The 26,405-nt window shown below is 47.7% G+C and overlaps 1 protein-coding gene across 1 annotated transcript in view; it reads right to left on the bottom strand.

Annotated features, from left to right (window-relative positions):
• The window catches only part of scrib (scribble planar cell polarity protein), a 74,159-nt gene that overhangs the window by 32,437 nt on the left and 15,317 nt on the right, over positions 1-26,405 (bottom strand). Inside the window, 17 exon segments of the mRNA XM_060045247.1 lie at positions 2,060-2,122; positions 4,512-4,943; positions 5,561-5,629; positions 5,631-5,729; positions 6,121-6,267; positions 6,554-6,592; positions 6,595-6,683; positions 7,140-7,306; positions 7,913-8,112; positions 9,169-9,287; positions 10,827-10,971; positions 11,372-11,446; positions 12,592-12,655; positions 13,093-13,149; positions 13,968-14,057; positions 15,180-15,258; positions 15,497-15,614. Of these exon segments, the coding sequence (XP_059901230.1) occupies positions 2,060-2,122; positions 4,512-4,943; positions 5,561-5,629; positions 5,631-5,729; positions 6,121-6,267; positions 6,554-6,592; positions 6,595-6,683; positions 7,140-7,306; positions 7,913-8,112; positions 9,169-9,287; positions 10,827-10,971; positions 11,372-11,446; positions 12,592-12,655; positions 13,093-13,149; positions 13,968-14,057; positions 15,180-15,258; positions 15,497-15,614 (2,052 nt within the window).

Raw genomic sequence — 26,405 nt, forward strand, 5'->3', positions numbered from 1 at the left:
ACTTAAAGAGTTGTTGTGGGGTTTGCTCTCTGGTAGTCACCAGAGGGTGAAGGCTAACTGGGAACCGAAGGACTACACACACACGGACATGCAACTCTATGATGGGTCAGGGCTGAGGTCATCTCAGTGAATGGATGCTGCAGTCATTGTTACATTTATAATATGCAATAATATGTATGAGTAAATATGGATATTGTTTTTACAAATACTATTTGATTATCAGTATCAACTGGCAGATGAATGTACTAGTCTGCCTATACACACAACAGTTCTTGTAACAACAGAATACTGATTGAATTACGTAGATTCATCATCAACACATTGAAACAACATGTTGACAATCAGGTGTTTTTAGGAGTGCCAGAGGCAAACAAATCAAAAATAATAATAATCCATATTGTCACTGAGTTGACCATCGTCCCAAGACATAGAGGATGTACTGTCTCCCGTACATCTAACTTCCTTTAGTCTGGACCTCACAGACTTGAACTGAACACATGCACAGTCACTGCAGATGCATTGTGGGAAAATGAATCCACAAGACTACATCTTAACAGAGAGTTCAAGTCATGGAGAGGATGGGACGTGTGTGTGGGGACTCGGGTGACAAGCCGTGCACAATAGACAAGATGGAGGACAGTGGACAATAGGATGGAGGGTGGGTGGAGAGAGGGGTGAGATAAAGAGTGTGAAAGAGGGACAGAGTGAGGGTAATGACGGAGCCTGACAGAGTGAGAAAAACGCAGAGAGAGAGAGAGAGAGACAGAGATGGAGACGGAGAGATCGACAGACAGAGCGATAGTGGTGGGTCCTGGGTTGTACTCCTGAACATATCCATCATTGCTAATGTGATTATCGATCGAACGGCCTGTTAACCTAATGCATACTGCTGTTAATGCATAAAGCACACGACCACGTCCTGTTCACATCAATATTTCATCGCTCTACATTACAAAGCTTGTCGTTGCATAATCGCCCATGATAAATTATTCATGATTTCAGCATTTAAACACTGCAACATCAAGAAAAGCGTCACTAAATCGTAACACTTATTACATAATGAAGATTGGCTATTATATCGAGACAATTGTCTGTCATGTCTGTTAGTTTATGTCTTTGCATGAGCTAGTGCGAGCCAGTTCCAGGGTATATATACATTTAGATTTGATCGTGACATACCAAGTTAATAAAGCCCAATATATATTTAATTCAACCTAAGCTGTACTACGACAATGGCATCAATCATCATGATTTTAATTGGGACCTTGCGCATAGCAGATAGAATAAAGGGTAGGTGAGTAACCATTGGTTCACTCCACCACTAGATGGCAGTAACAGCATTGGTACAAAAGCCAGGGAAAACAACCACAGGCTGTGCTTTAGATTAGAACCAGAGGATGGATCTCTCTGTTGAGAACGGTTTACTTCCCCCCTGGTTAACAGCTGTTGCTCCCCGTTCAGACAGGCCTTTAATAATGTATTAAATTATTAATAATTAACAACTAACTAAACAGAGTCTCCCTCCTGGACCACACAGCCTAAGGGAAGGAATGAAAAAGGAGAGAGAGAGAGAGAGAGACACACAAAGAGGTTAAAATAGAGTGAGTGATAGAAGGAGATACTAAGTGGGAGAGAGCAGTTCAGATGTGGTAGAAACCCGAACACAGGCCTGAAGGTCTATTCACCACAATTGTCAATACATTGCAGAAAAACGTCCGCCATGACACATTAAAACGTGTATAATCCTAACCCAAATGCCAATGATACAGTATTGCTTCATTATATTAAATCCTTTCTTGGCAAAACATAAGAAGACACACAAAAACATAGTACCACTTCCTGCTTCTCACTCGGCGCATGTTAAAAATGAGTGGTCGCAAGCAGCTGGCTCGTGATTGGCTCGTTGGGGTTAATGAGATGGCATGATCCCCGGCTTGGCCCCGCCCACTCCCTTGAAGAGCAGGTGGGTGAGTGAGGGAGCAGGTGCGTGGGAGACAAAGGGCGAGCGAGGTGGGGAGAGAGTGGATGTGGAGGGGGGAAATAGAGAGAGAGTACAGACCTCTTCCTCCTCAATTCGAGCAGGTTCAATCAGCAGATTATTGACTTGATCAAAGGACACCCCCTGTTAGGAACCAGCGACAAGCATGCGGATTAGTCAGGCCCACAGACATCTCAATACACACACAAACTCAGCACGCACGCACCAGACACTCACTTGCACACGCACACACAGCTCAACAAACACTTCAACAGAGAGACACTTCGACAAACATACACATACACTCCCAAACACACCACGCCCAAACATTTACATATACACACACACACACACACGCCTGCCACCACCAGAAGCATTTAAAGGCAGAGTGTGAAGTGGAGACCCCAGGGGCTGAGGACAGAGAGAAACCAGAGGAAGCAGAGGTAGACCCCGACCCGCCGACCCACCACCAGGCTATACCCCTCCCCCCGCCCCCATCGTCTACACAGACTGCTCCCTGCTGGGGTCACGGTGCGGTCTGAAGCTAGCTTGAGTCTGTAATGGGGTGTATTTAGAGGCGAGTATGGATGTTACTGTTGGAATGTATATTAGGGAGGTTGGGTTGGGATGGGGGGAGGATCAGCCAGTCTTCCTGACAGTTGGGAGTGACTAATGGGCCGAGGAGATCTAACCGTATTTCGAGCCCTGGGCTAACATTAGGTAGCATAAGCAAACATTAGCCATCATTGGATAATATCGGCCAACATGAGATAATATAAGCAAACATTACCTAACATTAGCTAAAATGAGCCAATGTTATCCAACATGAGAGATTAGCTGTCAAGAGCAAACATAAGATCACATTAGCTAATATTAGCAAAGATTAGCATGTGTTACTGCAGCATAGAACGTAGATCAAAAATGGACCTTTCAGCTACCAAAGATCCATAATAAAAAAGCTTCCCCCCCCCCCCCCCCCCCTCAATAAAGGCAGACCCCCCACCCAACAAGGTTCTAACGGTCTCTCCGGATCTCAACGTCCCCACTCTGCCAGTAAAGAGCTCTGGGTGGGCCGAGTGATGTCACACAGGCAAACAACCAATCACAACAACGTTCATTTGATCGGAACAACATTAGGCAAACAGATTAATACGTTCCTGTTCCCGCATAATTAAAAGGCAGGTATATGGCCACCAAAAGTTAAAATTGGCTAAGTGGCCTGAATTTTGTTGCTCCAGAAATGTGAATTATCATTTGATGTCATTAGCATTAGATTCATATAAATTATCATTAGCACATCATGTACATTAGCATTAGCATATCATTATAAAGGACCAGGGAACGGAGCAGCTCAGATTACAATGGGCAGATTAGCATGATCCCAGTTAGCATTGGGGCACTTTGATTGGCTGGTTATTGTTGATTAATCAGGACGTTGTACGTAATCACTTCAACGATGCAGGAGAAGATTCAACTCGGGCTACGGACACACAGTTGTGCCTATGACACATTAAATTAAACAGGAGGGAATGGACGGTTGGTCTTGGAGAGGGCTTTTTGGTCATTGAATCTCTATTGTCTGTTAACTCAACTCTGTATAGAGCCGTTTCATCAACGCTGCATAGGCCTTCTGCTATCACTCATCCTTCATCCTCAATATATGAACCAAGCCCATGTTAAAGGTCCCATGGCATGCCACCAGATGTGGTGTGATTAGCCGCTACAAGCCGTTTTGGAAATCTGCCCCTTATGACATCACAGTTGGGCGTGTCCGTCACACATCTAGGTGGACACGCCCACCTGTGATGTCATAAGGGGCAGATTTCCAAAACGGCTTGTACCGGCTAATCACACCACACCTGGTGGCATGCCATGGGACCTTTAAAGAGGAACCAAAGTCTAAAATAAAAAACAGCAACCCCTCCGGTGAAATAGGGTTTTGCCACTGCTGTCTTTTGATTGGCTTAAGCAAGTGTCAGGATGATGTCACATGCCATAGTTTGGATGATAAGCAACGTAAAAGCCGGTTGTGTCTCAACAGGGCTGCTGTTGAGACCAGGGCCGAATGGCTTGTTGGCACAACCCTGCATGCGCTGGCAAGACTCAGGATTTAGCAATCCAAACACAGTATGAATGCAGGTAGCAAGATGGCAGTGGTTGTGTGGTGCGCGGCGCTTCTATGCATGGTACGTTTGCATAGGGGCAACGGGCAAGGCATTGGTAATGGCAGCGTAGCAAAGACAGTGAACTTTGAACGTTTAACAGTGAAGTAGACACCCAGATTTTCATCTGGGATTACTAGAGTACATCTTATCGTTATTCAGCTAAAGCTCAAACTAAACCTAAAGAGACTAGAATAGGTTTTTATCTGTTGCAAATAAATATCAACAGTGAACGTTAAAGAGCAGCCACACACATTCAAATGCAACCACAGCAACAGCGCCCCCGCTGGTGAACCCACGCCACTGCAGCTGCGTCACAGTATTTGGCTGCTCTCTAGCCGTGCACTATATGTACTTGTGTTTGTGTGTACCTTAGCTTGGCTGGTGTTGACCTGGAGCCGACTGTCCTCGAGCTGAGCCTCCTGTGGCCTGTGGTGCTTCTCTCGCTCTGGCGTGACGGGACCCCCCTCCCCCTCCCCCTCCCCCTCCCCCTCCTCCGGCTCCTCCTCCTCCTCCTCCTGGGGGCGGGACTCCTGGTGGGGCCGTGGCGGCAGCGGGAGGAGGCTCTCCGGGGTGAAGCCCTGCAGCAGCGCGGCCACCGCCTCGGGCTTGGGCAGCTTGGTGATCTTGAAGTGCTTCTTGTAGTGCGGCGTGTCCTTGCGGATCAGCCGCTGCTTCTCGGCCGCCGCGGGGCGCCGCTCGCCCTCCTCGTCGCTGCGGTCGCCCTCCTCCTCCTCTTCGTCGTCGTCGTCTTCGCGCTCGCCGCCGCAGGTGATTGGCTCCTCGGCGAAGTGGACGGTGGGCTGGCGGGAGAGAGGGGGGCGAGCGTTGAGGATATCGCACAATGTAGAGAAGTGGCGAGGGGCGTGGCTAATGTTTGGCTCTTTCAGGGATTGCACATGGCTGACCAACAAGGCTGACGACTGCATCATCAGACTCATGTGATATTTCACTACAAATATTGGCGGATAATACTTTTGACCATAATACCATAACCAAATGAAAATGAAATGACAGAAAAGGGTAAATGAGCAAGTGTCCATCTTTCCATTTGAAATGACAAAATACTATGTATTTCTTAATCTTAATAATTTTGTATCACTTTTTTTAAATGTTTCTTATTACTGTCCTGTACTTTCTGCAGCGACACCAGAATTTCCCTTCTGAATTAATAAAGCACAATTTATCAGGGTGATTCTCAAAGAGAGCAATAGATAATCCAACAAACTCCCTTTCTTGACACACAGTGATGAAGTTGGATTCAGAACAACTCGTCTTAATCTGGGTAACACATGCAACCGCACATTTACAGATATCTTGACCTATCCCGTAACTACACATGTGGGTCCTCAGGCTGGACCCGTTGAGACCCAGACACTTGTAGGTTTGTTCCATTTCATAAATCTCATCAGGAACTCACCTCGATGTACTCCACCTCCATCTCATCCAGATCCTCCTGGTAGGCGTGGCCGTCGGCTAGCTCCTCCCCCTGGGTGGTTAATCCCCCGCCTTTCCTCATGGGAGTTAGCCGAGACTGTGCTGTTGGAAGCCTGGGATTCCTGGCTCTGATTGGACAGGTCGCTTAGCCGCTTCCCCCTGTAACCAAGCAACGGCAATGTTGTTGTCGTATATCAGCGGCTGTCCAGAACTAGCATACTAAATAGCAGGCGAGAATAGTACGCATCAATGCAAAATAGTATACTGAAAGTAGCAGGACTATTTCCTGCCAAATCGTCCATAGTTTGCATGCAAACTATGGAAGCTACAGTCCCTCGGCTGACCCGAACTGCAGTGCGGCATGAGGTCGATGTAGGACCTAGTGGTGGACGCTGACTCAAACCTTAACTGAAACTTTTTAAAGTCCAAAAAACACAACTCGAAACTAAAATACACTTTATCTTCCGTTTTGATCACGTGTCACCATGGTCACGCCCCTTCTGGACTTCCTGTAACTACGGTGTTGTAGGTCGTTCTGGCTGCTGATTGGTCAGCTGTCCTACCTGGTGATCAGGAGAGTCTGGCCTCCCCGTCAGGCCTGGAGGAGTAGGCCTCGTTCCTTCGCTCCTCGATCACCTTCTTCATCTCTTTCAGCTCACTGCGGGTGGGCGTAGCTCGGCGATGGAGACCCTTTGGGCCGGACACACACACACAACCAGTTGGATATCGTACAAATATACATTTTTATTTCAGTGACGAATAACACAGAATTGAGAAAAACAAGCATTCATCACCAAATGGTTTAAAACAAAGAACGAATAGGGCGTGAAGAATGTGCTTGTTGGCGAAGACGGACAGGCTAGCAGAAATGGCCTCCAGGTCAGACTGCTGATCCTTTCGACTTGGGAGTCTGAAACAGCGACCCACTACACACCACTGCCGTGCCTAGGAGCGTCCCGGCTCTGTCCTGCCTTACCCTTCTCTCGGCGGCCGCTTCGTCGTCCTCCTCCTCCTCTCCTTGGTCTCCTCCTGGAACTGGATGACCGACACCCGGTTCAGGTTGCTGTCCGTCCACGTGTCCTCCACGCTGTTCTGGAGCAGGTTCTCTGGGGAGGAGAAAGCAGAGAGAGAGAGAGAGAGAGAGAGAGGAGAGAGAGAGAGAGAGAGAGAGAGAGAGAGAGAGAGAGAGAGAGAGAGAGAGAGAGAGAGAGAGAGAAGAGAGAGAGAGAGAGAGAGGAGAGAGAGAGAGAGAGGAGAGAGAGAGAGAGAGAGAGAGAGAGAGAGAGAGAGAGAGAGAGAGAGAGAGAGAGATAGAGAGAGAGAGAGAGAGGGATGAGAAAACGGCTCTGTTCGATGGATCTCTCACCACACATTTGTCTGTTAATGGATGTGAGTGAACCTTAAAGTAAAGGGGCACGACGATCGAAAAAACGTATAGTGTTTTTTAGATCCTCACAGATACAGATGGGTCGGTGTGTAGCGCGGTGAAGAGTTTGGTGCAGTGCGTTGGGTGAGGTGGTGGTGGTGGTGGTGGTGGGGTGGGGGGGAGAGCAGGGACTCACCCAGGCTGGGGGAGGGCTGCTGGGGCAGCAGGTAGCAGGTGAGCACCTTCTCCCCGGTCTGCTCGTCGTCCTCCGTCTGGAACTTGAGCATGGGCTGGGACTGGTTCTCCGCCAGCCACATGGCCTTCAGGTTCAGGTTGGTCAGCGCGAAGGGCAGGTTCTGTAACCTGGAGACCCACAGGGGTTCAGTCGTCACTCACCTCGTCGTTATGGAGGAAACTTCATCCACAATGTTCAACGTTCATGAACAATGAATATATGTAATAAATTCAATTTAGATCCACTGTGTTCTGGTTTCGAGTCAGATTAACTGTATTCAAACTGGGATTTAACTCTGATAACTCGGATGACCTCAAGCCAACAGGTATAGATTAAATACACCTCTCATGTTCTTGAGAGGTAAGTGCATCCAAGGACACAGATGGCAGTGATCAGGACGGATCCAGGATTCATTGACCTATTGTGACCAGGGATTTTTCAACGCGACAATCCTATGATGGTTAAATCACTCGAAGAACTCAACCATTTCCAAATGAGCCATAAAGCTAAACAAAGTGAGCTGCACAGAGTTTGTCCTCCAGAGCCAGCCGCACCTAAAGCCTCCCGGGCTGCCCCTACCCCCTGGGTGAAGCCGTACCTGTTCCCCTCCACGTCCAGCACCTAAAGCCTCCCGGGGCTGCCCCTACCCCCTGGGTGAAGCCGTACCTGTTCCCCTCCACGTCCAGCACCTAAAGCCTCCCGGGGCTGCCCCTACCCCCTGGGTGAAGCCGTACCTGTTGCCCGCCACGTCCAGCACGTGGAGCTCGGTGGCGTCGGCCAGCTCGGCGGGCAGCCGGCTGAGCCGGTTGTCCCTAAGGGCCAGCACGTTGAGGCTGGAGCACAGGCCCAGCTCGCTGGGGACGCTGCCCAGCCGGTTGCGGTCCACATTCAGGTTGGTCAGTTTCTTCAGCTTGCCCAGCGACCGAGGCAGTGCCTGCAGAGGAGAGGCGTGTTAGGATGCTTTAGCGGCGCACACAGGTGCGCGGGTGTGTGTGTGTGTGTGTGTGTGTGTGTGTGTGTGTGTGTGTGTGTGTGTGTGTGTGTGTGTGTGTGTGTGTGTGTGTTGAGGTTATGGGTTATGAATGCATGGCTTCATGAAGCCTGTGGAGTTGGCACTCAGTTGAAAGAGAAGGAGACAGAGGGACGGAAGGAAAGGGATGAGTGAGAGTAAAAGAAGATGGAGGGAGTTGGATGGACGAAAAGAAGGAGCAAGATTGAGGCAGAGAAGAGGTAGAGAAACCTTTTATTTGAGGCAGATTTTTGTCATTTTTACTTTTAAATTGAAAACGGTTCTGACAACATAAATGCTAAATGACAATGAAGCTTTTTGCATTAAATTGCGAGAGTGACATAGAGAGGAGAGAGATTATGATAGGGAAAAGGAGAAGGATTGACAGGTGGGAGAGAAGAAGAGAGAAAGAAAGAGAAGTTAGGAAGGAGAGATCATGAGAGAAGAGATGTGAAATGTGGTAATGTGGGACATTAAAAGCAAAACAGAGTGAAGTAGTCATCAATAGAGGGGTTAAAACAATAATAGATCTGGTTTGTACGAGCTAAATCGCTTTTAAATAATGGTTTTTAATGGCAACTATTGGTTAATACTGGGCTAAGGTTTCACATGGGACTTGCGCTTATGTTTTGTGAGCAGTGCACTTTAAGCTATTGTTGTGTATAGGTCTAAATGCTTAGAAATAGGCTAGTGCTTAGCGATTGGCTGTCGGTAAGCGTTGGATTAAGAGCTAAGCAACAAGAGCTCCCAATTGGGTGACAGGCTAGCATTTGGATAGCAGCGATTTGGCTAACCGCTGGGCTTGCTTTGATTTGGGATAGCGCTGAGCTTAGGAAGCTTGCTGAGGGTGAAGGCACACTGACTGATGATCTATAGCTGAGCCTTGGAGCTAGCATCAGGCTAGCATTGGAGCTAGCCGTAAACGTTGGCAAAGTGGTGAGCGACCGGTGATCACCATGGCATCGGTCGGCTTCGCCCTACCTGCAGGAGGTTCTCCGTCAGCACCAGTTCTGTCAGGTTCTCGCATTCTCCGATGGAGTCAGTGAGCTCCGTCAGGCGGTTTTGGTCCACTTTCAGGATGGACAGCTGCCGCAGGCAGCCTGCAGGATTCACATTAATGTTAACACTGATCAGACCGCTGAACATGTAAAATTCCACAAGTCATGTTATATCTTCTTTTCAACAACAAATTACATTATCACATCCTTTATAATGTACAAAGCCACGCTTTTGTGAGTGCGCCACTAAGTCTGAGCAAGGCGTGTTAAAGGAAAACGTCTGGATTCTTCGAGAGCGTGGTAAATTGAGAGCGACGCTCCCCATTAACCAACATCTAGGACGGTGGTGACGCCAGTCTGAGTTTGAGAGAGTTGCGGGCCTGCAAGAGTTTGTTGCACTTAGCTGAGTGTTATTTCAAACCACCGCAAAGCAATGGTTGAAATTTAACCAGATGTCGGTGTTTGTGTATGAGGGCTTCGATGCCTCTCTCTTGGGATTTCAGAGCGAGACTTTGCCACGATCGAGACATGGCTATGCACAATAACAAAAACACCGGATTGAGCCAGAGATAAGCAAACGCCGTGTTCCACTGTAAGGATCTGTGTGATGATGTGGTCAGACACTTAGAATGCACATCGGAGCATGTCAGTGGCAAAACAAGCACTGTTAGTTGTCTGAGCACTACTACCTACATTTACGGGTTGCGTTGCCAGCCACATAGGATAACATTGCAACGTTCTCGCTCAATACTGGACCAATGTCAAAGATTGTTTTCCAGTTAAACCCGAGACCCAGAATGACAGGAGAACAAGCTCCAGGTTCAGAAATTCCGAAGTCTTCCTTCAATACAACCAAAGGTTACACTGTTGAATGATAGTAAAGAGGAGGAATAGAGGGTTCTCAAATCAGGACTCAGATCCTGAATGATCTGATTTTATGCAATGTTCCCATAATGCTCTATTTTAGTGGAAAACATATCGCATTACTAAATAAAGAGACGCTCTGAACAACATTCGGCACGCCGTCTTTGAACGCAACCCCATCACACAATACCCGAGGCCAGCTATAAAGCAGAGCCAAACGAATTGGCTGTATTCCTTAATAGTATAATGGACCACAAGGGCTCCATCAGTATGAATTAATTTCAGGTTCTGAGTTATGTTATCTTTAGGACACCGCTCACCGGCGTGTCCCCACCACTAGAGGGCAGTGCTGCTCTTCTCTCTATCAGGCCAGTGCGGAGCAGATGACATACTGGATCAATATGACACAGTTCCTGGAACCACACCTGACTCACACAAGGCGCTGCGCAGGCAGGTGCTGGTCAGGTGTTGCTCCACTAGGATGTGGATTTCAAAGCTGTGCCTGACTGGCACCTGGTTGACTGGCTGGTGACGGATGAGGGAAATTGAAGAGTGTGATTCTGATGCAGTCCATTGAGATGGATTTATAAAAGGGACTTTTTGTTAATGAAATGACAGCCACCATTTGCTTGATAGACTGAAAGAGTCTTCCTTTGTGTCATTCCAGGAAATACATTATTTGAGTCGTTTGTATACACTCATCGTCCTGGTGTTCCCCAACATCAGCGTCGCTGACAGTTTGTGTATCAATAAGGCCACGATGGTCGCCGTGGTTACCGATGGAGTCGGGCACCGCGTCCAGCAGGTTGTGTGTGAGCAGCAGGTCCGTCAGGGCCAGCAGACCGCTCAGCTCAGCAGGGAGCTCCTCCAGACGGTTCTCCGACACGTCCAGACACACCAGCCGCCGGAGGTTACCCAGCTCCTACACACACACACACACACACACACATGGGGACAGTTACACACATACACACATGTATACAACCATATGCACACAAGTCCTGGTTAACCAGTAACTGGCACTGGACCAGGGCTGAGGTCCTGGTTAACCAGTACATGGTACTGGACCAGGGCTGAGGTCCTGGTTAACCAGTACATGGTACTGGACCCGGGCTGAGGTCCTCTTAACCAGTACATGGTACTGGACCAGGGCTGAGGTCCTCTTAACCAGTACATGGTACTGGACCAGGGCTGAGGTCCTCTTAACCAGTACATGGTACTGGACCAGGGCTGAGGTCCTGGTTATCCCAGTACATGGTACTGGACCAGGGCTGAGGTCCTGGTTATCCCAGTGGAGCAGAGAGGACTTGGGGAGGACTCACCAGGGGGAGGGAAGACAGTTGGTTCCTGTCCAGCCACAGCTCCCTCAGGTTTGGCAGAGCTCCCAGGGTGTCCGGCTGAAGGGAGAGAGGTTATCATGACTAGATGTTGACTGTATAATCAGCTGAACAAACAAGTGGATCATTCTGAACCAAACCTTAAAACACACTTTTATGCTTTTCAATTTTGAATCGATCAAACGTAGCTCTGTGATTCAGATTTTTACTGTGTTTTTGACTGATTTCAGGGTTTAAATTCATTGGTGGTTTATAATGTAAGATCCCATAATGGGTTGAAAGACCCACCCATATCAGAATAATATCTTGGTACAGATTAACGGTCGTCGAATACATTCGGCCCTGAAAGATCAGAATCAGTTGCTCCTCAAAACCGTGTTCTTTATGCTTTCAAAGCCTATTCTTTAAAACCTATCAAAACATATTTAGGAACAGGAAAATCCAAGCGACATGACGTCAGTTTTAATTATAAGCCGGTACGCAGTTGGCAGACAGACAGACGGGAAGAAGGACAGCGAGACAGACAGAGAGACAGGCAGGCTTGGGGACGGACAAACAGATGGACACAATCGAAGAAAGCCATGGAGGTTTGAAAAAGGAAAGACAAGCAAGGAAAAAAAGGGAGATCAGACAGACATGTAGGCAAACATAAAAAGAAAAAAGAACAAACAAGGCTTCAAGGAGGATGTCAACAGTTTGCTCTGTCCAGGGTCTGTTTACTGTTGTCTACTCAAACAGGCCGCTGTTTCCATACACTCTCTGTACACATGCCAAAGTACAGTATGCATCTACCTGGCCTGAGTGTAGCATGTATATATCTCCGAGAGGAACACAGCACATACATCCTACAGTATACGTCTTCCCCTGAGTACTGCATGGACTGTATATCTATACACCTGAGAGTACCACAGTACATACATCCTACCGTACAGTATACTTCCACCCCTGAGTACAGCATGTATAAATACCTTTGAGTAAATATAACTTCCTGTGTCTGGCCGGCCGTGTTTACCTTTGTATGCATGTGTGTGTGTTTGCTGTGTGTGTGAGAGACAGAGTTATTGTGCGTCTGGGTGTTTGTGTGAGTGAGTGGGAGACAGAGCTCATGCATGCGTGCGTGTGTTGCGTGCGTGTGTTGCGTGCGTGCGTGTGTTGCGTGTGTGCATACTTGTGTGCGTGCGTGCTTGTATGAAAGTTTATCTTACCAGCTCTTCAAGCTTATTAGATCCCAGGTCCAGTTGCTCAAGTTTCACCAGGAAGGACAAAGACCTGGACAGGAACAGGAAATTAGTCATCCAGTCATGTGTGCTGAAACCATGCTGCCAAAACACTTCACCCAAAACAGTTCAGCCTAACCAAAGGTTGTTTCTGCCGAGGTCATCGGATTCAGCCAATCAAAAAGCAACCGTTGTCAAGGCCTGAAGCTATTAGGGAATAGCTATAGTTTTTATTTATTTAAGTGTTCGGTTCCTCTGAAAATGCTTCAAGACATTAAATATCATTAGATCTGCGGATGTGACTGCCTCCAGCCAGGGAACTAGACTGTAGGTCAGATTCCAGATCACAGTAACGCTGGCTACATCCTCTGGATCCCAGAGCGTTTAGTCTGCAGGAACACCGGTGGTGAGAGTTATTGTCTCATCTCTGCCTCCACACCATAAGAGGCTGAGCACGGCCTGTGTTTACCCGACCAAGAGTGCACTTACGTGGGAAGGGACTTCAGTAGGTTCTCCCTGAGCTCCAGCGTCACCAGGTTGGCCAGACTGTGTGGAGAAAGAGTGAGACATGTTCAGAGAGAGAGCCAGAGGGAGGCTGAGACCACACACACATAAACAGAGAGAGAGACAGAGACAGAGAGAGAGAGAGAGAGAGAGAGAGAGAGAGAGAGAGAGAGAGAGAGAGAGAGAGAGGCGAGAGAAGGAGAGAGTGGTGGGACGAAAAGAGAGGGGGAAAGACAGTAAGAGAGAGAGAGGTAGAGACAGACAGAGAAAGAATGTAAATATGGAGGCTGATGGAGGTGATTGAGACAGTGGGGGGTGGTGAGGGGGGTAGAGATGGTTAACCGTCAGATGGTACATCTGTTGGTAGGGGCTGATCTGGCATGTAGATAGGTCTGATCCATCTGTCAGAGCATGGATACTGAGCTCTGTAGCCCGCTGGGTAGGGAAATGTAACCCGTTTAAATGGCTACTGAAACTGAAAGGATATTAACGGACTGTTTTGTTACTGTATGATAGCAGCATCACTTTGGACATAATCAGACATTAAAACACAATGATGTTCAGACATGTTGTTCATCTGGATGACCCGGTCAACTCGGCAGTTGTTACATAGATGTGAGGGAGGTTAAAGGTAGTGTGTTGAACTGGATCTGTCTGATCTGATATGAATGTAGCCAAAACAGACATCATTGATCGACGAATTCTATTGCTATGGACCTTATTCACCTAACGGCCATCTGGGATCAAAGCGCTAGCTGGGCGGGGGGACTGAATACCGAATCTCGCCTGCGGTTCCCTCCATCCTAGCTCGGGTTCTGCTGATATACAGGCTCAGGTCTCTGAGACGAGGGGATACGTACTTTCCGATGTCGTTGGGCAGCGTCTGTAACGAAACGTCGTTGAGTGCCAGGTGAGCCAGCGCTCGCAGCTGTGTGAATCCATCTGGTAATCTGGGAAAACAACACAGGAATTATGAGATGTACTAGATTAAAAGGTTTTATTATGACTTGGTCATTTGGTAATGTTATTAAAATACAATTGGCAGATAAGGGTTTAAAGGCATCTTGCTCTAGGAGGCTTAAAAGGCTGGTGTACACTGGGGATCCAACCCAGAATTTTGTGCCTGGGAGTCAAACTCTCTAACCACTCCGCTAAACTGCCCTAGAGAGAGCACAGTTCACTTTTTAGCTCCATCTGTTGGAGTATTCACCACCAGTAAAGACAGCTTGTGCGCTGGTGACGAACGGCCAGAGGTCTCAAACAGAGAGGCCTCTCCTAGGTCCTCATGCCACGGGTTTTTGGGGACAGGACAGATACATAATACTGTTTTTCTGGCCGTGCGCCAGGTGACTGTAGATAACGGCTCACTGCGCCAAACAAGCCAAAGTCCAATCAATGGATTATTGGTAATGGTGTTTGACTTGGTGCTTATAATGCTACTGTTGGAAAAAGGAGCACTACGAAACCAAGACATACTTGACTTACGTCAGATATAATAACGTTTTTTTGGAAAGTATCCAACCGAAAGTAAGAAAAACAACCCTCCCTTCAAGCCTCCCTCCAAAGCCACTCCCCAAAAACACTTGGCTAGCTCACTGGCTTTAGCAATAGAGCTGCCCAGCCTTAAGAAAGACTCTGCTAATGTCAGTGGACGGGCAGAGAGTGCACAGGTAACCAAGACTACTACCTGGACAGCAGAATATCAGAGAAAGAGAAAGACTACTACCTGGACAGGGGAAGGGGAGAGAGAGAAAGAGAAAGACAACTACCTCGACAGCAGAATATCAGAGAAAGAGAAAGACTACTACCTGGACAGCTGAATCTCAGAGAAAGAGACTACTACCAGGTCAGAGGAAGGAGAGAGAGAGAGAAAGAGGAAGACTACTACCTGGACAGGGGAAGGAGAGAGAGAGAGACTGATAGAGGGACTACTACCTGGACAGGGGAAGGAGAGATAGAGAAAGAGAAAGATTACTACCAGGACAGGGGAAGGAGAGAGACAGACGGATAGAGAGACTACTACCTGGACATGAGAATAACAAAGAAATAGGGAGTGATAGAGGGACCAATACCTGGAAAGGGGATTCCCACTGAAGTCAGCAATCTCCAAGGCCTTACAGAACTTGATGCTCTCTGGGATTTCAGGAATGTCTGCAGGAGAAAACCAGAGTGAGAGAGTGAGACAATGAGAGCATGTGTGTGTTCATGCATGCGTACATGTGTGTGTGTTTGTGTCTGTGTGTGTACGTACGTACGTGTATATGGGTGCTTGTATGCGTATATGTATGTGTGTGCGTTGTGTGTTTGGCGTTTCTGTGTGTGTCTGTTCGTAGCTGTGTGTGTGAATCTGTGTGCGGGTGTTCGTGTATATGTGTGTGTCTGTGCGTACCGTTTCTGGAGATGTCCAGCTCCACCAGCTGCATGAAGTTGGCCACCTCTGGAGGAAGCTTCTGGATGGCATTGTCGCTCAGGCCAAGCTTCCGGAGGTTCAGCAGCCGGAAGAACGGCTGAAACACAAGACGGAGTCACCAGGTCAGAGACGGAGTCACCAGGTCAGAGACGGAGTCACCAGGTCAGAGACGGAGCTACCAGATCATAGCCGGAGTCACCAGATCATAGCCGGAGTCACCAGATCAGAGACGGAGTCACCAGATCAGAGACGGAGTCACCAGATCAGAGCAGGAGTCACCAGATCATAGCCGGAGTCACCAGATCATAGCCGGAGTCACCAGATCAGAGCCGGAGTCACCCGGTCAGAGCCGGGGTCACCCGGTCAGAGCCAGAGTTACCAGAACACAGGCGGGGACATCAGATTCAATCGGGGGACATTTAAAGACCTCCCAATAGACGACATGAAACAACCACATACATGACCGCTCACATAGGATTCAATCACAACCTCTCAAATTGGATAAGTTAAGAACATATTCAATTAGATTCAGTGACATGAGACTACACACACACTTCCAAGTGTTCTTAATTGTGCATGTGGTTGTCCCAATGCTTCCCTCAGAGATTAAATTCCCTAATCAAATGGTAATACGTGTGTGATATACGGATAACCCTATCTCTAAGATATATACGATTTTGCAGTTCAAAAATTACACAGATCCTTGACCAGTTGTCATTTCGTCAGTATTTTTGCAAAAAACTATTGTTTTTATTCAGGGTTTTCCAATAACCAGCCAGTTCTCTTTCCACATGCTTGTTAGATGGTTGTTCCCAGATGAAGATGAATATGCCCCCACTCTCTCACTTCATCTCGTCTCACGGAGCCAAACTCCCAGACACTTAACACTGACCCAAACTGGGAAATAAAAGAAGGAATACAGAGGTGAACTGTGACATTTTCAGACACAAATTACACAGACACATTCTGGAATTAGCTTGGAATTCAGCAGAGGTGAAGATTCAGCGATGCTCTCCTATAGGCTAGAGGAGAATGCAGAATGATGCCGTCATCATTCAACAACCCAAAGCAATTGGCTGCCGTACAGGGGAACCACAACAACACAACAGTGTTCAAAGCTTGTTCAGCACCCACAGAGTTTGTAGTAGTATTAGGCTTATGGACACCTTTAATACACTGACTTCAATAACCATTATTACAGTGTACATACAGCTGAAGTAAAGGAGAAACCGCACACCAAAGTTTGAAAGATCCATTGGGAATACCTGTTTGCAACGAGGCACCAGCCCACACACACACACACACTTTTTACAAACTTTTAAAACACACACACACACACACACACACACACACACACACACACACACACACACACACACACACACACACACACACACACACACACACACACACACACACACACACACACACACACACACACAAAAGGACAGCTCTAGAATAACAGCCTGAGGAACAATGTCATGGCCTGTTGTGGTGTGGTGACAGCTACTTCCTGATCTGGATTGCTCTGTTCTATTTGGGCTGGCTGGGGTGTGGTGGCCTGTGGCATGCACAACATTCCCATCAGAAAAAGTATTGAAATGGTCAGTGCCTGCACCCCCTGTGTGGCCTCTTTGGATTGGTTCATTCCTGTCTCTTATCTCTCTCTCGAGTCAACATTAGAAGGGAGGGGAGGCGTTGCAACACTGACTAGGATTCCTCCAGCTGGGCCACCTTTTATAGAGTCTGGACAGACTCTATAAAAGCTCTGGAATCAACAGCTTAGCGCCCCACCACCCTCACCCCTCCTCATCCTCTACCCTTGGTTCCTCCTGCTAATCATCCTCCCAGATCTGGGCAGCAGTGTCGTCCCGAAAAAGAAAATGGATTTTTTTTTCGAACTAATGGACGATATCTGAATCAAACAAGATTTTCTCTAAATCGCAAAAAAAAAAATATAGATGGTTGTTTGAAGCCTCTCAAATAACCCCTTTTTTAGGCTGTATAAATGGGGACCATGTCTTTTGCGATGTAATATGTCACCGCATCTTTGATGACCTGCAACTGGGGCCCTTTCGTGTCAGATGTCAGATGAGACTTTGGCTGTTGCCAAAGTCACCTGCCTTTTTTTGAAGGCCCTTTGCGGCTCGAGCTGGCATTTGCATCTCTTTGTGCTGCAAACACCTGCCATACACTGCATGCATCGGTCGCAGGTGCTGGGATGAGATGGTTGAGATCCCCCTAAACTATTGATGCATTATAGTTTAATATTTTTATTTTATTCTAATTATTTCATATCCAGTAGTAGTTAGTAGTTTATTTATTTATTTTAGTTTATTTAGCTCTCTTTACTTGTGTTTCTCTAATACTTTTTATTTTTGCACTGTTAAAGGAGCCTGAGACTCAACAATTCCATTGCCAGCGACTGCATCCGTTATTGTTGTGCATATTATATTAAAGCAACTTCAACCTTGATGTCGTGTGGTCGCAGCAGCACAACGTTCGACTCAGCCCTCAAACGCAGATAAAAAAGTCTTTACGTGCCTATAAAGAGCCTGGGAGGATACTCATTGACGTCATGACCCAGGGACACCATAGGCGAGGTGTGTGTGTGGACGTGTTGTGTTCTGTCTGGGAAGCGGTTGAAGGCTGCGTCCGAAAGACGGTTAGGCTTCCCGGCCACTTGGGAGTACAATGCCACGTGTATGCGATGTGCGGAGCTCGTTTTGGAAAGCCGTTGATTTGGATGATGGCGTCGGGGACAGGGACCCCTATCGTATAACGCCACAATTTGTGGATGTGAGGAGCCATGTCTGAGCAGCAATTTTATATTGATAGCCGCATCCCCGCTCCATTGCTCCTCGTCCCTCCCTCCTTAGTCCGCTAACCTTCCTCCTACACCCTCAACCCTCCTCCTTCTTCACAGCCCTCTCCTTCCACCTCCTGCCTCCCTCCCTGCGCCCTCTTTCACCTCCTTCAACTCTATCCTTGGCCTCCTTCTCCTCCCTCAATCCTTAGGCTCCTCCTCCCCCCTCGCCTCCTTAACCCCCCTTCCTCCTGGTGGTGGATCCCGTCCAAGTCCTAGCCGCTTGGTAATACCAGGGAGTTGCGGGGGGGGGGGGGGGGGGGGGGGTGTCTGGGTTCGTAATGCAATCAGGTCTGTGATCAGACGATTACAAACGCGCACAAAGACCGCCATTCAGCGGGCCGCAGAACAGCCGGTTCTCTATTAACCCTCCCTGGGCTCCAGGCGGGTCCAGCGCCACAGAACTCTGCTCCGAGCCCGGTCAGGGACCGGTCCAAACCCGGGCCGCAGAGCCCGATGGCAGGGGGCCAGGGCCGGGCTGGAATGTCTGAGGACAACACAGAGGAGTCGCCGTCTGTTTGAGTTACGCATCGCTTTGTTGCAATTACAACCGGCGAGGGGAGGTGACTCATAGTTCCTGCTAATTGACTGAAGGGTGGGTCACTCATTTGACCTCTTTTGTGTTGAAAGTTTGAGCTTTTTGTTTGTTTTCTTTTTTAAATAGATTTTTACTGGCAGTTCTTTACCAAATAAAACGTCTCGTCTCGGCTCGTAAGAAAAAAGGAATTAAAAACAGAATTAGAACAGGAATGCTGATGGAACCGCAGAGGATCCCAGGAATTGCTATTAAGTTTCTTAAAGATTAAAATGAACTTTTATGCAAAAGCCAGCCCCCAACAAGTGTAGGAGAGGTCCAGGGGTCAACGCAGTGCGATGAGGTACTTCCACTGTGCAAGTGGAAAAACAATGCATGAAGAAATCAATTATTATGGTCTTGTCGAGGACAGGTAAACAAACTAATTGCTACTATACACACAACTAAAGGAAAGTAAATAATATTACTAGATTGTTTGCATTCTCAGCGCTCAAATACACAGCATCATTAATATTATATCGGATTGCAGTGCGTATTTAAACATAAACTTGTGTGTCTGATTGAGAGTTTGTGTGTGGGTGTGTGGTTGTGCGTATGTGTATGTGTTTCGCTCCTGTTACAGACTGTGTCTCTATCTGAGAGCGCCAGAGTCTACAGTCTTGTGACTTCAAGATAAACACGAATAATGAATCCTCAGTGCAGATCCTGCACGGCAGGTATTCAAGTCAACACACATGTGCACATTCTCCACACACAATCCAGAGTGAAGCCAGGCTAGCAAAGACACAGCGCAAGCCTAGCTAGCTAAAAACACAGCGATAAGCCAGGCTAGCAAAAAACATAGCGCTAAGCCTGGTTGGCTATAAAAACTTGGCGCTAAACCAGGTTAGCTGAAAACATAGCACTAAACCAGGCTAACCCAGACATAGCGCTAGAACAGGCTAGCTCATATGAAGACCGTAGCCAGGCTAGCTAAAAACATAGCACTAAACCAGGCTAACCCAGACATAGATAGCACTAGGCCAGGCTAGCTCAGATGAAGACCATAGCCAGGCTAGCTAAAAACATAGTACTAAACCAAACTAACCCAGACATAGCACTAAACCAGGCTAGTTAAGAACTATAATCTGGGATCCAGGAGTCCTAACACATGTTCTGGGGGGGGGACGCCACAGAGCCCAGACCAGAAACCAAGTAAGGCTGGGGGGTTATGCCTTGTTTCCTCAATTCGTTACAGAGATACATTTCCCAAGAAAACTCATTCAGTGAGTGGAGGAAGCTTTTAGAGGAGTATTTAACTCAGTGTATTAATCGTGGCCAGTCTACACTGTGTTGATTTGTAACCTTAAGAGACACTTTTTTTTTTGTCTACTACTGCTGGCCGAGTTTGTTTGTGTTCGCCTCAAGCATCCCGATTGGTCGAAACAAGTGAAACAGCCCAGCCTAGCTACACACAGCGCTTAGCAATGATCTGCTTGCCTAATCAACCCCAAATGGAGAGGTTGGTTCACACACACAGATCTCCAACACACTCCCTCCTCCGGTCTCTCCGTCCGTTCCCCTCTCTCTCTCTCTCTCTCTCTCTCACTCCTTCTCTGAAAGCAGAAGAGCTGCTGGCATAGTGAGTGGTGTAACAATGAGATCAAGTGCAGGGCTTTAGCATGGCGCTGGCTGGAGGGCCACTGGGCCTGTGCTAATCCCTTCGCTAGGAGGAGGAGGAGCCTGTATTCCCTCTGCTGGGAATTAACAGCTAACCGACTCTCAAGGCGTTTGATCACATGGCACGCCGTTCCCAGGGGCCCTCGGGAGGAAGTGGAATTACAGACTATTCAACCTCTCGTACTGCCATTTCCACCTGTCGTCGTCCTGCTTTCAACTGGAAAAGAGCCCTCTATTCACCCCCTCTTGTTTACTGATTTAGAGGGAGCATCACCAAAGATTCGAGCCGTATTCCCCAACCGCTCTAAACCCTGCGTACAAGTGTGTACACACACACACACACACACACACACACACACACACACACACACACACACACACACACACACACACACACACACACACACACACACACACACACACACACACACACACACCGAGAGGTAGGGAGGGTGAGACGGGGTTATGGTGGGGAGGGAGGGTGTGCGGGCAATCCCTTTTAAGCGCTGGGAGGATTTGGTTGGCTGGGTAGCTTGTACAGGCCAGTGCACAGCCTCATTAAGACATGCATGCCTATAGATAACCACTGCTCACTGTTTTGAGGGGACTGAACGCTTCCTGACCACCGGATCCGCACTCCGGGCCCCTACTGAGGCTACAGAACCTTCCAGAACAATCAAGGAGTGAGGGTCAGTCGGTTGAGACTGATGACGACAGCACTGCAGTGTCTTACTGGTCCATCGCAAATCTGGAGTCTGATAAAGAGACGGTTCTGAAGACCAGGGAATAGAGCCACACACTCCTGGAGTCCTGGATCAATCTGCATAGGTGATGACCTCTTGTTGCCATGCACACGACTCCCCCAGTCCAATTCCATCATCCCCCACACACACACACACACACACACACACACACACACACACACACACACACACACACACACACACACACACACACACACACACACACACACACACACACACACACACACACACACACACACACACACACCTCTTTCTATGGCGGAGGGACAAAGGCCAGGCCGGCCATCCCACAGAGACTTTCAATGACTTCAGCCCTCCCCCTCTCTTTCCCTCTCTCCCCAGTATCCCCCTCTCTCCCATCACTGACCTCTCCCTCTCCCTCCCTCACCCCCCTCTCTCTCTCTCTCTCTCTCTCTACCCCATAACTGCCCTATCTCGCTCTCTTTAGGGGGGTCAGGGGATTTCCATAATGTCAAAAGGGAGCGAGAGAGGGGGGGGGGGGGTTCTTTATAGTATGTCATGCGTCACTTTTATTTTTGTTTGGTGCATTTTATTTGTCACATATAAATCAGTCATTTATTTATAGGCTTTTACCTTTTTTGGCTGACATTGTTGTTTTTCCTTTGTTTTATATTGTTTACTGCTTTGGCAATGTGAATGCTTTTTTTCATTCCCAAACAGCTCTTGAATTGAGACAGAGACAGACAGATGTACTGGGGGGTGAAGAGGTTACAGTTGAACAGAGGGCACTGACTGGGAGAAAACAACAGGGAAGTGCACAAGAGAGAGTGCTCAAAGAGTGTGTGTCTGTGTGTGTTTTCTAGGCTGAGAGGCTGATGGTGAATCATTATCGATGAGGAAAGAATAGAACAACAGATACTCGCTGCATATAGGCTCTCTGAATGGTTGCTCTGTGTGTGTGTGCGTGCGTGCGTCTTTTGGCATGCGCGATGTGTCTTCGTGTGTGATTCATGCATGAATATGTACCTTGTAATTAGGCCGACACATAAACTGATGTTCTTGTAAGTGACATGCATGGAGAGAGCCAACAGTGAAGGACGGATCGAGCTACCTTAATGAACCCTTTATGGATGCATGCGTGCATGTGTGATTGTTGTCACGGTGCGTTTGGTGCGTTTAGGTCGGAAATATCCATCACGGCAAGGTTAGCGGTGCTAAAAACATCTGCACACTTTGCGGCGACGGCGTGTGTGTCCCTTTTAAGAGACCCTAATGCGATTACCTGCAAGCACTCCACAGCGAACCGTAAAGTGGAAGTGCACACATGTGTGCACACATTGTTGACCATGTGTTTACGGGTGTCTATTTTAAGGACATTAGTAGTAGAGACAGAGTCAAAGTGGGAAAGAGACAGCGTACGGGGACACGCATGAATTAGCGACGGAAAAAGACACACAGAAACATAGTGAGAGAGTGAGGAAGTGAGCGATCGACTCATGGAGAATCCTTAGCAGGAGAAAAGGGTGTATATATAGTGTCGGATGGAAAGAGACGCAGAGGGTAGGAGAGCGAGGAGGCCGTGCTATAACAGAACATACTGTACTGTTTGTTGCAAACCCATGAGCTGCCAGCTATCAGGTTATTAACAGACCCGAAGATCAGCATCCCCTCAGCTTAACACACCGCTATCGGAGCTCAGAAACAACCCAGGTCTGGTCCCACACAGGACGACTACCGAATGTGGTGACCGCCAAGTCACCTCTGGCACCTGTTCCTGTGGATAAATTACCGGTGGCAATCAATTCTTCTTCGCTGCTCTCAAACAGTAGTTGCCAGTAGCAGAAAGTGAAGAAAAATGGATCCACGTTGACCTGTGCAACCGTATCCAGCTCTAGGTTGCTGACAGGTAGGCTGCAGTCATTGGGAATCAAACCCAGTACATTGCCGCAGAGGGTCTGCCCTACTACTGCAGCCACCACACTATCTTACACCCAAATATATGCAGGGTATCCCATAGTGTGTAGGTGAGGCGCAGCATCTACGCTAAACGACTGTCCACCTCTACAAACAAATTGCATTTTCGCTGAACTACACACGCAAAGTCTGCACTAAACACTTACAATAAAGCATACAAAGCAAGGTGCGAGGGGCAGACTCAGCGAGCGCCGTCACCGTGGCTCTGGCAGGGTGGACTGCTTGAGCTGGCCTCTCTTTCTGCCCCGCTTTCACACTGTTGTTTGAGGGTTCAGTTTACAGTTTGGTTAATGCTTACATACTAACATTATAATTTGTAGGGATTTTGAGGTTACAGCCCTGCGTCGCTTGCCCCTTTCTCAAAGCATTTCCCACTCTGCTTAACCTTTTTTGTGGGAACCCTGAAGTACAGCTTAGAATAAGGATGGCTGTAGGTCAGCTCGGTTCTGTGAAAAGAATATCAATGGTAAGGAGACATGCAGAGTGTTTCCTGCAGGCCGTGGTCGCTCTCCTCACGTTGTTTATCATCTAGACTCATCCTGTACGTACACGTTAAGCTAATCCCTCCAGCGGCGGGAAGGTGGCTTGATTCGGTGGTGTTGCTGCTGTTATAAGCCAGGGTTAGACCAAACAACGCTATGTAACGCCTCTCTGACCTCCCGACCTATGACATGTGACCAGGGTTTAATCACCGCGAGGATCAAAACAAAGCAGTCATTGCCGGGCGCTCTCTCGACCACGTGATTCTGAAAGGTGTTATCTTCTTACCAATGACTGGCGTTCCCGGCGATCAAAAGGTGAATGCAACAGACGTTTCTTTGGGCTGACAAAAAATGTATATTGACCTGACTGACTGCAGGATGCTTTGGATAAAAGTGATGCTAACACAACGCGTTATTATGCATTCAATAAATTCTCATGAAATATATAAATATATAATCTAACTTGGTCACATTACATGGCACAAACACAATATGGCCATATAAAGAAACAATACCTGAAGAACTGAAAATCACAGGTGAGTTGAACAGTGATTTGCAGAGGTGCAGATGTGTGTGTGGCGCCTCAGAGGAGATTTGCATTCAAACCTGATATTCAAATTACACCTGCGTCAGCCAGCATGGGGCGGATTACATTCACCGCAAACACACACACAGACACACAAACACACACACACACACACATACACGATGTCCCCAATAGAAGTAGCAATGTCAAAGACTCGACAGCGCAATGTTCGATATTGCACCTCAAGCTCGCTATTACACTTCATGTTCCAGTGACAGCAACATCTACGGAAAACTGTATTGCCAACCATCTCCCTGCCAACACATCACCTACCAAAACACAAACAAAACACAAACCTGAGCGCCTCTCTAGCTCTGTTGTTTACAGTCCACACGAGGACCTCAACCCCCTTCCTGTGAAGGTCCTGATCCGTCTTTCTGTCGTCATGGCAACAGCCTACCTATCCCCCCCCCCTACCCCCCCGCCCTTCTCGACGCCGCCTGGGCTTCTTGTCTTTGTTTAAAAACTCTCTTCCTGTTCGGACAGCGCACTGTCAACACACACGGCGCCGATCAAACACACACGCACGTATTTGAACAGCCTGCAGCCCTGCAGTCAAATCTCCCACAGCATCTGGGCGGCGGGCTTCCCCAGCACTCAGCCCAGGTCTTTGGTCTCGCGCTGTACAGGTAGCACGTATATGTAAATTGGGGGTGTGTACACAAAGTTTCAGTGCAAACACGGTTGAGTTGGATCGTTTTGGAAGCAGAGTGAGCTTTCTGAGGAGCCTCAGCCTAGAGGAACTCTTGGGAGTAGACGTACAAGACGGCGTTCTATGTATAACAAACCATGTAAACACATCTAACAGTAGCTAAGTTTGTCCTGTTAACGGCAGTACATTGGCAACAAAGTGCTCCAATCCCCTGCCTGTTTACCCTGATTACATCCAGACTATCACAACATCCTATGCTGCTGTATCTCTGCTATTCTCCCACTGATTGGTCTTCATAAAAGCACCAGGAAGTTTGCGGAGCCCAGCACAGATTGTGGTAATTATAATGATACCAGATAGGCCTTTATCTGGCCCTGGGGTGAAACATTAACCCTGGCAATAGAGGCTGTTACACTAGCTGCAGGTTTCCATACCGGCCATCAGAGTGGCCCCAGCTGGGATTTAGGCCAGGTGTGGTAGACAAGTCTGACACACCAGCCTCTAGCTAGCTTGCCGATTTTAGCAGTTAATGGTAGTTTATCAGAGCTGCTAGAGATGGGATAGGCCAGGGTGGTAGACAACTCACACACAACAGCTAGCTAGGCTATTTTATTGAATTTTTACAGGGACAGCTCACAATTATTTGGAATCAACCCTTTAGCTAGAAGCTTATTTACATCTGTTAGAGGTAGGTAGAACAAGAATAGCAAATGTGCTACCTAAAGCAGCGCAATAGATAAAAGTTCATAAAAATCCATCAGTGCAAAATAAATAAAATAAAAAGTACAATAGATACCAGTTGATCATTAGTGATGAAATTTTTCTGTGTTTCTGATAGCACTGAAGAGGTAGGCTGCTTAACAATATCGGCAGCAGAGGTTATTACTATTAGCTGTATTGTATAACAACAAAACTAGGCAGGAGGAGAAGGTAGAGTCGATACAAAACAATTGTGCAGAAAAACGAACAGAGCCTGAAGACATCCGATTCGTGGATTAGAATGGAGTAAACCATGTCAGAGGGTGAAACCGTCAGCACGTCCACAGCAGCAGAGAACGTCTGTCTGTATTCGGTAGCGCTTGAATAGAAAGATTAAAAGAAATATAAGATCAGTCACACTGCCCTTGTGTGACGTCTCTATAGGGTCGACGTAGAACATCACCACCGGTGGTCAAAGGAGGCTCTTTAACTGAGATTTGATCTGTCGCATACGTCTGTCGAAGCAGAGATTTGAACCAATATTCACTAGTACTAGAGTTTGTGTTCCCTGGAAAACCACAGTGGACACTGTATATCCATGACTCAAAATGCCCCACACTCTTTGCTTGGTAAACTTTAGGTGTACTTCCTCCATCGGATCAGGAAAGGCGGCTTTGTGAAGATCTATACTGTATAAAGACCGGTTCACT

The sequence above is a fragment of the Gadus macrocephalus genome, chromosome 23 (genome assembly GCF_031168955.1).
Source record: "Gadus macrocephalus chromosome 23, ASM3116895v1".
NCBI lineage: Eukaryota > Metazoa > Chordata > Actinopteri > Gadiformes > Gadidae > Gadus > Gadus macrocephalus.